Genomic DNA, 12,673 nt, shown 5'->3' with positions numbered 1-12,673 from the left:
CAGGTTGAGTTCACCATCCTCTTCAAACGGGTAAAGGCCGAATCAAAGCAGCAGGCCCCGGGCCTGAGAGTGAGGAATGATTTGCCGTCTGGTCGATTTAAGCACTGGGATGAATTAGGAAGGCTGGGTACAGGTTTGAGAGCATATTGAAGAGGCAGGGCCCAGGTCTGAGGACGAGGAACAAACTGAGGTTTGGACGATCTAAGTGCCAGGTTTGATTGGAAAGGTCAGGTACAGACTGAAGTGAGGCAGCTGGGCCTAGGCTGGAGAGCAAGGAGAGACCCAAGGGTTGGCTGATTCAAGCACAGGGTCAAATTGGGTCAAATTGAGGTGGTAGGGCCCAGGTTTGAGAGTGAGGAACGATCTGAAGTGTGAACCATTCAAGCACTGGGCCAGGTTGAAAAGGTCGGGGTGTTGCGGCCAGAAGCGAGGGATGGACTGGCGTTCAGCTCGCTGCTCCGTGAGGTTTACTCGACTCTGCGCTGAGCTGAGGCCATGGCCTGCAACTAACAGGCTCCTGGATCAGCTGCAGTGATGACTGGCTTTGTGGCTGTGAATTCACCTTCACCCTTCAGTTCTGAATGTTATTTCCTTACTTTTATTGTTTGCATGATTTGTTTTTCTGTCCAATAGGTGTTTGATGGTATTTTTTTTAAAAACGGGTTCTATTGGGTTTCTTTGTTCTGTGACTGCCTATAAGGAGACACATCTCAAGGTTGTATAAAATATACATACTTGATAATAAATGTACATTAAACTCGAGGCGGAGCAGAGAAGGTTTACCAGTTTGATCTGAGGGATGAAGCGGTTACCCCATGAGGAGAGATGCAGTCGCCTGGGCCTATGCTTGCTGGAATTCAGAAGAATGAGAGGAAATCTTATAGAAACATATAAGATCAGGGAAGAGATAGATAAGATGGAAGCAGGAAAGATGTTTCCACTGGTAGGTGACACTAGAACTCGGGAAGATGGCCTCAAGATTTTGGGGAGTAGATTTAGGACAGAGATGAGGAGAAAGTGAATTTTCCCAGCGAGCAGTGAATCTGTGGAATTCTCTGCCCAGGGAAGCAGTAAAGGCTTCCTCATTAAATATATTTAAGATACAGTTAGATAGAGTTTTGCATAGCAGGGGAATGAAGAGTTATGCAGAAAAGGTCAGTAAAACTAAAGAATGATTGTGGACTTCAGAAAATGTAAAATTAGTCAGCTCCATCATGGGCACTAGTGGTATCCAGGACATCTTCAAGGATCAATGCCTCAGAAAGACAGCATCCATCACTAAGAACCCCCATCACCCAGGTCATGCCTTTATCTCATTGCTACCATCAGGGTATGGGGGGTCGAGGGAGGGGTAGCACCTCTGGTGGGGGGACCTGCCGTGCCCCTTTCAGGGCAGCTCGTCCACCTTTGGTCCCCACCGGCGCTCAGCTCTCACCTGTGGTTCCAAGTAGCTGTAACATGCGCAACGGCCACACCCCAGTAAACCGTCTCGGCAGACGGGGCAAACCAGGTGAGGGTAGCCGACGGGTCCTCCACCCTCGGTGAGGTGGGGGATCTGTCTATCCCAGCGTGTGAAGTCTGGCCCTGGCAGATTGATCGGAGGAGACCGATTAATGGTCCAACAGTCAAGAAGGCAGGCCAGCAGGCGTGGTGGAGCGCTAAGAGCACGATAAGGCACTTAGACATCCTGGTCATCCACTGCAAGAGGTAGTGATCTCTTTAAACTCACCCGGCAGAAGACAAAGGCAAACCATTGCTGTAACCTGCCACGAACATGCTTTCCCAACATGTCAGAGCGGGGTGGAGGGAAATCATCCACCAAATGGAAATTCCAGATGCAACCTAATGACGACGACCATCAGGGAGGAGTTACGGAAGCCTGAAGACCCACACTCACTGATTCAGGAACAGTTTCTTCTCTCTGACATCTGATTTCTGAATGGACATTGAACCCATGAACACTACTTATAAAAATTTCTACTTTTGTACTACTTATTTAACTATTTTGTGTGTGTGTGTGTGTGTGTGTGTGTATATATATATATTAAAAAAACTGTAATTCATAGTTTTTTCTATTATTAGGTATTGCAATGTACTGCTGCCACAAAGACAACAAATTTCATGACATATTCTGGTGATATCAAACCTGATTCTGAGGTGGAGGTGAGTCCACGGTCCAATTAGCCATGATCTTTTACTGATTGGCAGAGCAGGCCCGATGGACAAGATGGCCGACCCTTGTCCCTGTTTCTAATGACCCGCAACATTATAGTAAGAATCTCAGGTCTGGGGAGGTGAGGTGAAATTGAGAATATCTTTATTTATCACAGATACATCAAAATATATAGTGAACACCTTTGTCAGAATGCTGTTCATCAACTATAGCTCAGCATTTAATACCATCATTCCCACAATCCTGACTGAGGAGTTGCAGAACCTGGGCCTCTGTACCTCCCTCTGCAATTGGATCATCGACTTCCTAACCGGAAGACCACAATCTGTGCAGATTGGTGATAACAGCTCCTCCTCGCTGATGATCAAACCTGGTGCACCTCAGGGGTGTGTGCTTAGCCCACTGTTCAAATCTCTGTCTACACATGACTGTGTGGCTAGGCACAGCTCAAGTACCATCTATAAATTTGCTGATGATACAGCCATTGTTGATGGAATCTCAGGTGGTGACGAGAGGGCGTACAGGAGTGAGATATGCCAACTAGTGGAGTGGTGTCACAGCAACAACCTTGCCTTGCACTCAACGTCAGTAAGACGAAAGAGCTGACTGTGGACTTCAGGAGGGGTAAGACAAAGGAACACATACCAATCCTCACAGAGGGATCAGAAGTGGAGAGAGTGAGCAGCTTCAAGTTCCTGGGTGTCAAAATCTCTGAGGACCTAACTTGGTCCCAACATATCGATGCAGTTATAAAGAAGGCAAGACAGCGACTATACTTCATTAGGAGTTTTAAGAGATTTGGTATGTCAACAAATACACTCAAAAACTTCTATAGATGTACTGTGGAGAGCATTCTGACAGGCTGCATCACTGTCTGGTATGGAGGGGCTACTGCACAGGACCAAAAGAAGCTGCAGAGGGTTGTAAATCTAATCAGCTCCATCTTGGGGACTAGTCTACAAAGTACCCAGGACATCTTCAGGGAGCGGTGTCTCAGAAAGCCAGCGTCCATTATTAAGGACCTCCAGCCCCCAGGAAATGCCCTTTTCTCACTGTTAACATCAGGTAGGAGGTACAGAAGCCTGAAGGCATACACTCAGTGATTCAGGAACAGCTTCTTCCCCTCTGCCATCCGATTCCTAAATGGACATTGAACCCGTGAACACTACCTCACTTTTTCAACATATATTGTTTCTATTTTTGCACTATTTTTCATCTATTCAATATAGATTGATGTACTTTCTATTGTTATTATTTTTATTCTATATTATGTATGACATTGAACTGCTGTTGCTGCCACATTAACAAGTTCCACGACACCTGCGGTGATAATAAAACCTGATTCTGAAATGCGTCGTTTGCCTCACATCAAATCAACCGGGATTGAAGCAAACCAGCTAATCTCAGAGGTAGTTCCCAGAACTAGCCTCTGGGAACTGCCCCTGGCGTGGTGAAGGTCCACCTGGACCACAAGCCTGCGGTCAGCAGTGTCCTCGCGTCCAGTGGGACCTCACAACCTAGAGTATGACCAAGGTTCATCTCCTCTCCACCAAACCCAGGGCAGCCTTTGACCTTTCGACCTGCCTCATTCCATTTCCCAGCTGTGTCACTTACTCAGAAACAAGCAGCTTTAAAAGAGAGGCACATTCTCGACATTCCAGTGTTATACACACCACATACTGACAGACCGACACACACGCTCACACAGACAGATACACAGACACAGATATACAGACACACACTCACACAGACACAAGACACCCTTCCTTCCCTCTGGCCCCAGGCTGTGTAGCCAAGACGACCAAAGATCTACTTTCACAAACACAGGAGATTCTGCAGATGCTGGAAATAGTGAGCAGCACACACACACAAAATGCTAGAGGAAATTACCAAGTCAGGTATCACCAACGGAGGTCTATGAAAGTTCAGGCTGAAACGTCGATTGCTTATTCCCCTCCACAGATACTGCCTGACTTGCTGAGTGTATTTATTTTAAGAGATACCGCAGAGTAACGGGTCCTTCCGGCCCAACAAGTCCAGGCCGCCCAGTTACACCCACATGGCCATTTCACCGACTAACCCGTACGCCTTCTGCATGGAGCGGGGAAGGGGAACCTGAGCGGGAACTGCTGCACACAGAGGGTGGTGGGACTGCGGATCGAGCTGCCAGCGCAAATGGTGGATTTGAGCTCAACTTCACCACTTGAGAGAAGTTTGGATAGGTACATGGATGGTAGGGGTTGCGGGGGGGGGGTGGTGCTATGGTCCTGGTGCAGGTCGATGGGAGTAGGCATGGACTGAATGGGCTGAAGGGCCTGTTTCTTCAATAGAGTCCTCGATGACACTCTGTTTCTAGGAGTGGAGGAGTTGGGTTCTAAGGGGGCTGGATGTTTTCTGTGCTATACTCGATGACACTCTGTTTCTGGGAGTGGAGGTATTGGGTTCTAAAGGAACAGGATAGGCTGGGGCCTTTTGCTTTCTCTTGTGCATAGGAGGCTCAGGGGTAACCTTATAGAGCAGGGGTTCCCAACCTGAGGTCCACAGACCTCCTCGGTTAATGGTGGGTGTCCGAGGCATAAAAAAGCTTGGAAACCCCTTAGAAAGGTTTATCAAAGCATGAGGGGCATAAATAAGGTGGGTGCCCAAAGTCTCTCCCTCCCCCCCAACACCCCCCCCCGAGAGGTCAAAACTAGAAGGCACAGCTTTAAGGTGAGAAGAGAACGATTTGAAAGGAACCCAGGGGAAAACTTTTGGGTAAGTGGAACAAGGTGGTAGAGACAGGTACAATTACAACATTGAAAAGACACTTGCATAGGAAGGGTTCAGAGCAGGGGTTCCCAATCTGGGGTCCACAAACCCCTCAGTTAATGGTACTACTCCATGGCATTAAAAAAGTTGGGAACCCCCAGTTCAGAGGGATATGGGCCAAACACGAGCAAATGGGACTGGCTCAGGTAGACAACATGGCTGGTAAAAACAAGATGGGCCGAAGGGCCTGTTTCTGTACTGTATAACTGTAACTTTATAACAGTTAGTGGAAAGGCGAGCCGGCTGTCAAACCAAGGTTTATCAAGAACGGACTGTGAACTCCTCTCCTTACTATCATCACATGGAAGAACTGACCGGAAACGACAAAAAGCTTTTTTTAGAGATTAGTTTTTGCGACGTGGACACCACAGGACTCGATGCCCTGCCTGAACTGTGCTTTGAAGGTGAAGACTGTGCAGAGGGTGAGAAGATGCTGAGAGGATCATCAGGGTCGAGATATTTATACAGCGTGCTGTGTGTGCAGGACCATTAGCATTGTCAAGAATCCCTCCTATCTGTCCAACAACTCTTTGACCCCCCCCCCCACCCAAATAACCAGACAGGAGGTACCAGAGCATTAGGGCAAGGACTATTCGGATGGGAAACAGCTTCTCCCCCAGGCTGCGGGACAACTGAACTCCCTGCCACTACCCAGGTCTCATTGAGCATGAGGTGCCAGTAGCTTTATACTGTTCCCTTTTAAACCCTGGTTTTTGTTCACTTACTCGTGGTAATATTACCTTGTGTGGTGTGTGTGTGAGTTATATAAACTGTGTTGTGCCACCTTGGGCCGAAGAACATGGTTTCCTTAAGCGGTGTACAATGTGCCCAATCGAATGACGATACCTTGAGGAGCAGGAGTCCAAGCTGAGGCTTCGGATCCAGGATAACAGGGAGATGTACGGGAGCAAGGTGAATCGGCTGACTGTGTGGTGTCACAACAACAACCTCTGACTCTGCGCCACCAAGACCAAAGACCTCAGCCAGGGGAAGAGGATTTTCAGTTCATTCTTCACTGTCACACATTATTCCCCTGTAATAGTCATTGCACAGGAACAGCACAGGCTCTTCAGCCCATCTAGTCCACGCCAGTCCCATTTACCTGCACCCCCGCTCCCATCCATGCACCGATCCAAGCTTTCACCGACGACATTCAGATTCCACCACACATCCACCCTGCACGCATTGAGAAGTAGGGGTGAGGGGGCAACCCATAGTCACAGGAAGAATGAGCAAATTACACACACACTCACACAGGGTCGGAGGTCAGGATCGAACCTGGGTCTCCAGAGCTGAGAGGTAGTGACTCTACCCACCGCGCCATCGTTCTGCCTAGCCACTCCTGCAGGAGCAATCGGAACCGACTTAATTTGTGCAAGACCCAACCCCAACCACAGCTCCACCAGTAAGCGGACTGTTAATTCAAACCGGAAGGATGCAGAACCACCAAGATCCCCGAAGGCCCGGACATCTTTGGGGTGTCGCGGCAGCATCATGGTGAGCACAACACTTTACAGTACCAGCGATCCGGGTTCAATTCCTGACACTGTCAGCAAGGAGTTTGTACGTTCTCCCCGTGACCGCGTGGGTTTCCTCCGGGTGCTCCGGTTAAATCAGGGGACTGTTGAGTGGCGCGGTTCGAGGGGCTGGAGGAGCCTCTTCCGCACTATCTCTATAAATAAAATAAAAATCTCAGCCAGTTTATGGAGCTGCTATTTCCCAGCACCTGAGAGACCAGGGCTCAATCCTGAGCTCATTCTCCCTGCGGTAATGGGTTTCTCCCCTCACTCCTGGTACTACAGTTCGCCGAACATCCCAGTGACGTGTGGGGGGGGGGTGCTGGTGGGATAATTAGCCCGGTACGTGGGGCAGAATCTGTGGGGAGTGAGAACATAGAAGAGAACAGCATTGAACAGCCCTCAAGCAAATCAAGAACACCTAAACACTAATCTCACTTATCTACGCAATGTCCTTATCCCTCCATCTTCCTCACATCCATGTGCCTATCCAAACATCTCTAAAAGCCTCCAATGAATTTTTCCCTCTGCCATTGTACCAGGCAGCACATTCCAGTCATCTACCACTCTGAGTAAAAACTACTTGCCCCTCACGTCACCCTTGAACCGACCCCCTCTCACCTTCAATGCATGCCCTCTGGTATTAGACATTTCAACCCTGGGAAACAGACACTCTCTGTCCACTTCATCTGTGCCTCTCATAATCTTGTAAACCTCTATCAGATCTCCCCTCAGCCTCTGGCACTCCAGTATAAACAACCCAAGTTTACCCAGCCTCTCATGCTAGCACATGCCCTGTAAACCAGGCAGCATCCTGGTAAACCTCTTCTTCACCCTCTCCAAAGCCTCAGCATCCTTCCTATAGTGGGGCAATCACAGCTGTATGTGATATCATCTCGAGTCACTGAAACAGCTTTCCATTCAGGTCAGAAACAGCCACACAGGCCATCTGTGCACAAGAACGGCTGTGTGCTCTCCCTGCGATGGTGTGGCCCCCCGACCCCCCCCCCGGGTCCTTCCATATCAAGATGATTTGCTGGAATGCTAGTTAATCGAACACTGCAAATTGTCCCCTAGTGTGTGGGTGATGGGGGAGAGGGAAGAGGTGAAGTTGAGGGCAACATTCATTTTCCTGTGGGCATACTCAGCAAATCTATAGAATAGTAATTATAACAGGATCAATGAAAGATCAACCAGAGTGCAGAAGACAACAGACTGTGCAAATGCAAATATAAATAAATAGCAATAAATAACGAGTTAGAGATAGAGTCTATCAAGTGAGATCACTGGTTGTGGGAACATCTCAATGAATGGGCAAGTGAGTGTAGTTATCCCCTTTTGTTTCAAGAGGCTGATGGTTGAGAGGTAGTAACTGTTCTTGAACTGGGTGGTGCGAGTCCTGAGGCTGTTGTACCTTCTACCTGATGGCAGTAGAGAGAAAAGAGCATAGGGAGAATAGAGTGAGAGGTGAGAGGTCAGTTAATGGTCAGCATGATCTCAAAGGGTCCATTTCTACATTGTGTCGTCCCCCCCGTGAACCAGGTTGGACCGACTGGGATTTTATTCCGTGGAGGGTAGGAGATTGAGGGGTGACCTTCCAGAAGTGTATAACTCATGAGGGGTGTTGATGGTGTGTTTTCACTCCGTCTTTCCCCTAGGGTTGGAGGATCAAGTAAGTTGCCTCCCACCCCCGCCCAGCGTGTGTGGGTGAGGGGAGCAACCCAATGGGAATGTGGGAAATCTAAAAGCTAGGATAAGTGTAGATTTAGTGTAAATGATGGTCAGCATTCTATCTGCTGAATGGCCTGTTTCCTTGCTGTCTCTGTGGCTCAGACACTCGAAAGTAGGTCTCATAATATCCCTGACCTCCCACCTCCCACTGAGAGGGGTGGGTCGAGTTATTCGTTACGTACCGTGTCATATGACGTGGGCGATCATGGTCTCCGAGACCATGATTGTTCTTGGCAAATTTTTCCTACAGAAGTGGTTTTACAGAACTACCTTCTTCCGGGCGGTGTGACCCCGGCCATTATTAATACTCTTCAGAGATTGTCTGCCTGGCGTCGGTGGTCACATAACCAGGATGTAATGTTGAGGCCTCACTTGGAGAACTGTGAGAAGTTTGGCCCTCCTATCTGAGAAACGATGTGCTGATATTGGAGCGGGTACAAAGGAGGTTCACAAAAATGATAACATGAGGAAATCTGCAGATGCTGGAATTTCAAGCAACACACATCAAAGTTGCTGGTGAACGCAGCAGGCCAGGCAGCATCTCTAGGAATAGGTACAGTTGACATTTTGGGCCGAGACCCTTCTTCAGGACTAACTGAAAGAAGAGTTAGTAAGAGATTTGAAAGTGGGAGGGGGAGGGGGAGATCCAAAATGATAGAAGACAGGAGGGGGAAGGGATGGAGCCAAAAGCCGGACAAAAGGGATATGAGAGGATCATGGGACGGGAGGCCTAGGGAGAAAGAAAGGGGGAGGGGGGGAAGCCCAGAGGATGGGCAAGGGGTATAGTGAGAGGGACAGAGGGAGAAAAAGGAGAGAGAGAGAAAGAATGTGTGTATATAAATAAATAATGGATGGGGTACGAGGGGGAGGTAGGGCATTAGTGGAAGTTTGAGAAGTCAATGTTCATGCTATCAGGTTGGCGGCTACCCAGACGGAATATAAGGTGTTGTTCCTCCAACCTGAGTGTGACTTCATCTTTACAGTGGAGGAGGCCGTGGATAGACATATCAGAATGAGAATGGGACATGGAATTAAAATGTGGAAAAACGTGGAATCACAAAAATGATTCTGGGATTGAAAAGCTTGCCGTCTGGGGAGTGTTTGATGGCTCTGGGCCGGTATTCACTCGAATTCAGAAGAATGAGGGGTGACCTCACTGAAACCTATCAAATGTTGAAAGGCCTCAATAGAGTGCCTGTGGAGAGAATGTTTCTTGTGGGAGGGGAGTCTAAGACCAGAGGACACACCCTCATAATAGAGGGACGTCCGTTTAGAACAGAGATGAGGAGGAATTTCTTTAGCCAGACAGTGGTGAAACTGTGGAATTTGTTACCACAAGCAGCTATGGAGGCCAAGTCATTGGTAGAGGTTGACAGACTCTTGATTAGTCAGAGCATGCAGGGATCAGGGAGAAGGCAGGAGACTGAGGCAGAGCGGGAAAATGGATCAGTCATGATGAAATGGTGGAGCAGACTTGATTGATCAAACGGTCTAATTCTGCTCTTATGTCTTGTGGTCTTGCGAATAGAATGACCTACCCGCCTGGCAACACTGAAGATTTTCACTGCATCCCAGTTCATGTGACAATAATAACAATCTAATGTAATCATTAAAAACGATTTGGAAAAAAAGAGAGGATTCAGTGGCTGACATGGAAATTCCACAAGATTAATGGAGATATCTGAACCTGTACCGAACTGAACTGCAGAGATGTGTGGAGAAAAAGCGATAGAGAGAAAGGTGGCAGGAGCGAGGGGGAGAAAGGTAAAGGGGGCGGCAGGAATGGCAACGGGAGGGAGGGGAAAGGGCCGAGAGAACAGTACAGGCCCTTCGGCCCACGATGTTAAGCCGACGTCTTAATGTACTCTAAGATCACTCTAACCCTTCGCTCACACATTTTGGTGGACTACTGTAGCAGACGAACAGACAGGAGGAACGTCAGAGAATAGGAATTTACGGGCGCAGAGGGGGACGCCGGTGAGTGTCGGAAAAGTGAAGAGGGGCAGGCGATCATTATTCTCTGACTGTGACCCTCCCTCTGGTTCTGGATCGGGAGGGCGCAGGCTGCACCACCTACTTTCTCAAGTTCCAATAAGAATCACACAAGTTGTAAAAGGAATGCTGGGGGCTCCCACGGAACTTCTGGAAGTTGGAGCCCGGTTTGTTAAATGCCTGTACGTAGGACATTTCTTCCTGTTCTCCATCTATCCCACCAGGAGTCACCTCTGGGTGAATGGACCCGTCTAGGAGACGGGGAGCTGCCGTTGTAGCGAGAACCCGTGGAGACCTGCCTCGGATCGCCCCGACCCACCTTCCTTACCTGGAGACAGGGCCTTGGGCTCGGCTACCGTGGCCCAACCGGATCCCAGCAGGACGCAGGCGCCCGCCAGTAGCACCAGCAGACACATCACTCTCTCCCCGCAGCTCCGCCGCGACTGAGCTGGCGCAGGCGATTCGCTGCAGAGTAACGAGCGGCTCAGCCAATCAACGGGCGCGACGCTGCCGTGTCCGCCAATGGGAGTGCGGCTGAGGGCGGGGCCTATCGCCCCCATTCGGCCTCGGGGCTGCCGAGAGGCGGAGGGGAGGGTGAGAAGGAGGGGAAAATTACGGAAAGAGGGAATGGAGAAGGGAGGGAAAAATGAGGGGGAGAGGGAATGGAGAGTGAGAGAAGGAGGGAATGAGGAGGTGAGAGTGAGGGACAGAATGAACCCTCTCCAGTGTCGGGACATTATTATCTGAATCTGTTGTATAGCCATTGGCGTGTTCTTTTTGAGATTGTAGCAGTGTATTGGGCCCAGGATAGATCTTCAGAGATGTTGACACTCAGGAGCTGGAAACTGCTCGCCCTTTCCATCCGCTCCCTCAATGACTCCTCAGTTGGCTGTGGAGGCCAGGTCACTGGGTGTATTTAAGGTGGAGGTTGATAGTTTCTTGATTAGGCAGGGAGTGAAAGGTTATGGGGAGAAAGCAAGAGAAGGAAGTTGAAAGGGAGTTGGATCAGCCGTGATGAAATGTCGTAGCAGACTAGACGGGCTGAATGGCCTAATTCTGCACCAATGTCTTATGGTATAATGAGGATTGATGTGTGTTCCCTCGACACCCCCTTCCTGAGGTTCACAATCAATCCCTTGGTCTTACTGGCGTTCAGTTTGTTGCTGCTACACCACCCCACCAGCTGATCTATCTAACTCCTGTATGCCTCCTTGTCGCCATCTGAGATTCTACCAACAGTAGTGGTGGCATCAGCAAAATGTATACCGTAAATGGCGTGTTCCTCGAGAGAGAGAGAGAGAGAGAGAGAGAGAGAGAGAGAGAAATGGTGATCTAAGCACATATCTTAAAGATGTGTCTGTATTCAATAACTAGCTGCTACCAAAATGCAAAACTCTTAAACGGGAGTTGATTACATCTCTCTGCCCTCTAGTGATAGTCCTGGTGCAATAACATGTGAGCTGTTGACTTTGGGGGAATCAAGCAGTGTGGTAGGAATGGACGAGTGTGGTACAACAAAGGGATCAGGTCCATAATTCCTTGAAAATGGTGGCTCGGGTAGATACGGTTGTAAAAAAAAGCTTTAAGCACATTGGCCTTCTTAAATCAAGGTACTGAGTGGAGGGGACGTGATGTTTCATATACTTACTGTAAAAAGTTTTCATTATTATGAATCGCATGGTAACGCTGCAGCAAAGAAAACAAATTCACGACATACGCTGGTGATATTAAACCTGATTCTAATGTGACACTCATAAAACAATTTTACCAGTTTTACTAATCCAGCACAGTACGGGTTAATCTGTCCTCCCACGGCACAGAGTATTTCAAACTGAGGTCAGAACGGGAGCGAGCTCGGCAGCCGGCTGTCCAGACAGTGCGGTCCCAGATTGCAATAGACGGAGAGACAGGAGCGGGGAGGGGGGGGACAGGGAGGGAAGGAGGGAGAGACGGGAAGTAAGAGAAATGTTTGAAGAGCAGGCTCCAACAAAGTACCCATCCAAAACGTGTTGCAATGCCTGAAGCAGCTGCGGAACATTCTGGAGCCGGAGCCGGAGGCGGACGGGGGGAAGCAGTGAGGCAGCGAGCCAGCGAGCCAACAGTACTGGGACTAGAAACTGCTTCTCCAAACTCTTGTCCTGGGCCGGCTCGGAACTTTCCAGAAAGTCGCTCCCGGTGGTGGGTGGAGCGAGAAGCTGGCTGGGGCTTCCATCGGCAAGGTGATCGAGGGTGGGAGTAATCCTACTCCCTTCCAAAGAACCCCAACCCACCGTCCTTCCCTAAACACCTCACTCACAACACATCCAGCCAAGCTTCTGCCGCTAAATGTAGAGAAATGGGCCTGAGTTATGTCTATAAAAGGAACCGATTGCATAGTGGGGAAGAGAGGTGGGGTATAGTGGGGAAGAGAGGTGGGGTATAGTGGGGAAGAGAGGTGGGGTATAGTGGGGAA

The 12,673-nt window shown here is 49.1% G+C and overlaps 1 protein-coding gene across 1 annotated transcript in view; it reads right to left on the bottom strand.

Moving 5' to 3' along the window:
* LOC134346933 (multifunctional procollagen lysine hydroxylase and glycosyltransferase LH3-like) overlaps positions 1-10,680 on the bottom strand; it is a 107,863-nt gene extending 97,183 nt beyond the window's left edge. Inside the window, exon 1 of the mRNA XM_063048807.1 lies at positions 10,550-10,680. Within this exon, the coding sequence (XP_062904877.1) occupies positions 10,550-10,637 (88 nt within the window). The 5' untranslated portion in view covers positions 10,638-10,680. The remainder of the gene's footprint in view (positions 1-10,549) is intronic.
* Between the last annotated feature and the right edge of the window lie 1,993 nt (positions 10,681-12,673).

Source organism: Mobula hypostoma, chromosome 5 (genome assembly GCF_963921235.1).
Source record: "Mobula hypostoma chromosome 5, sMobHyp1.1, whole genome shotgun sequence".
NCBI classification, from domain to species: Eukaryota; Metazoa; Chordata; class Chondrichthyes; order Myliobatiformes; family Myliobatidae; genus Mobula; species Mobula hypostoma.
Note: the sequence above shows the minus strand (reverse complement) of the source record. Positions and strands in the feature narration are given on the sequence as shown.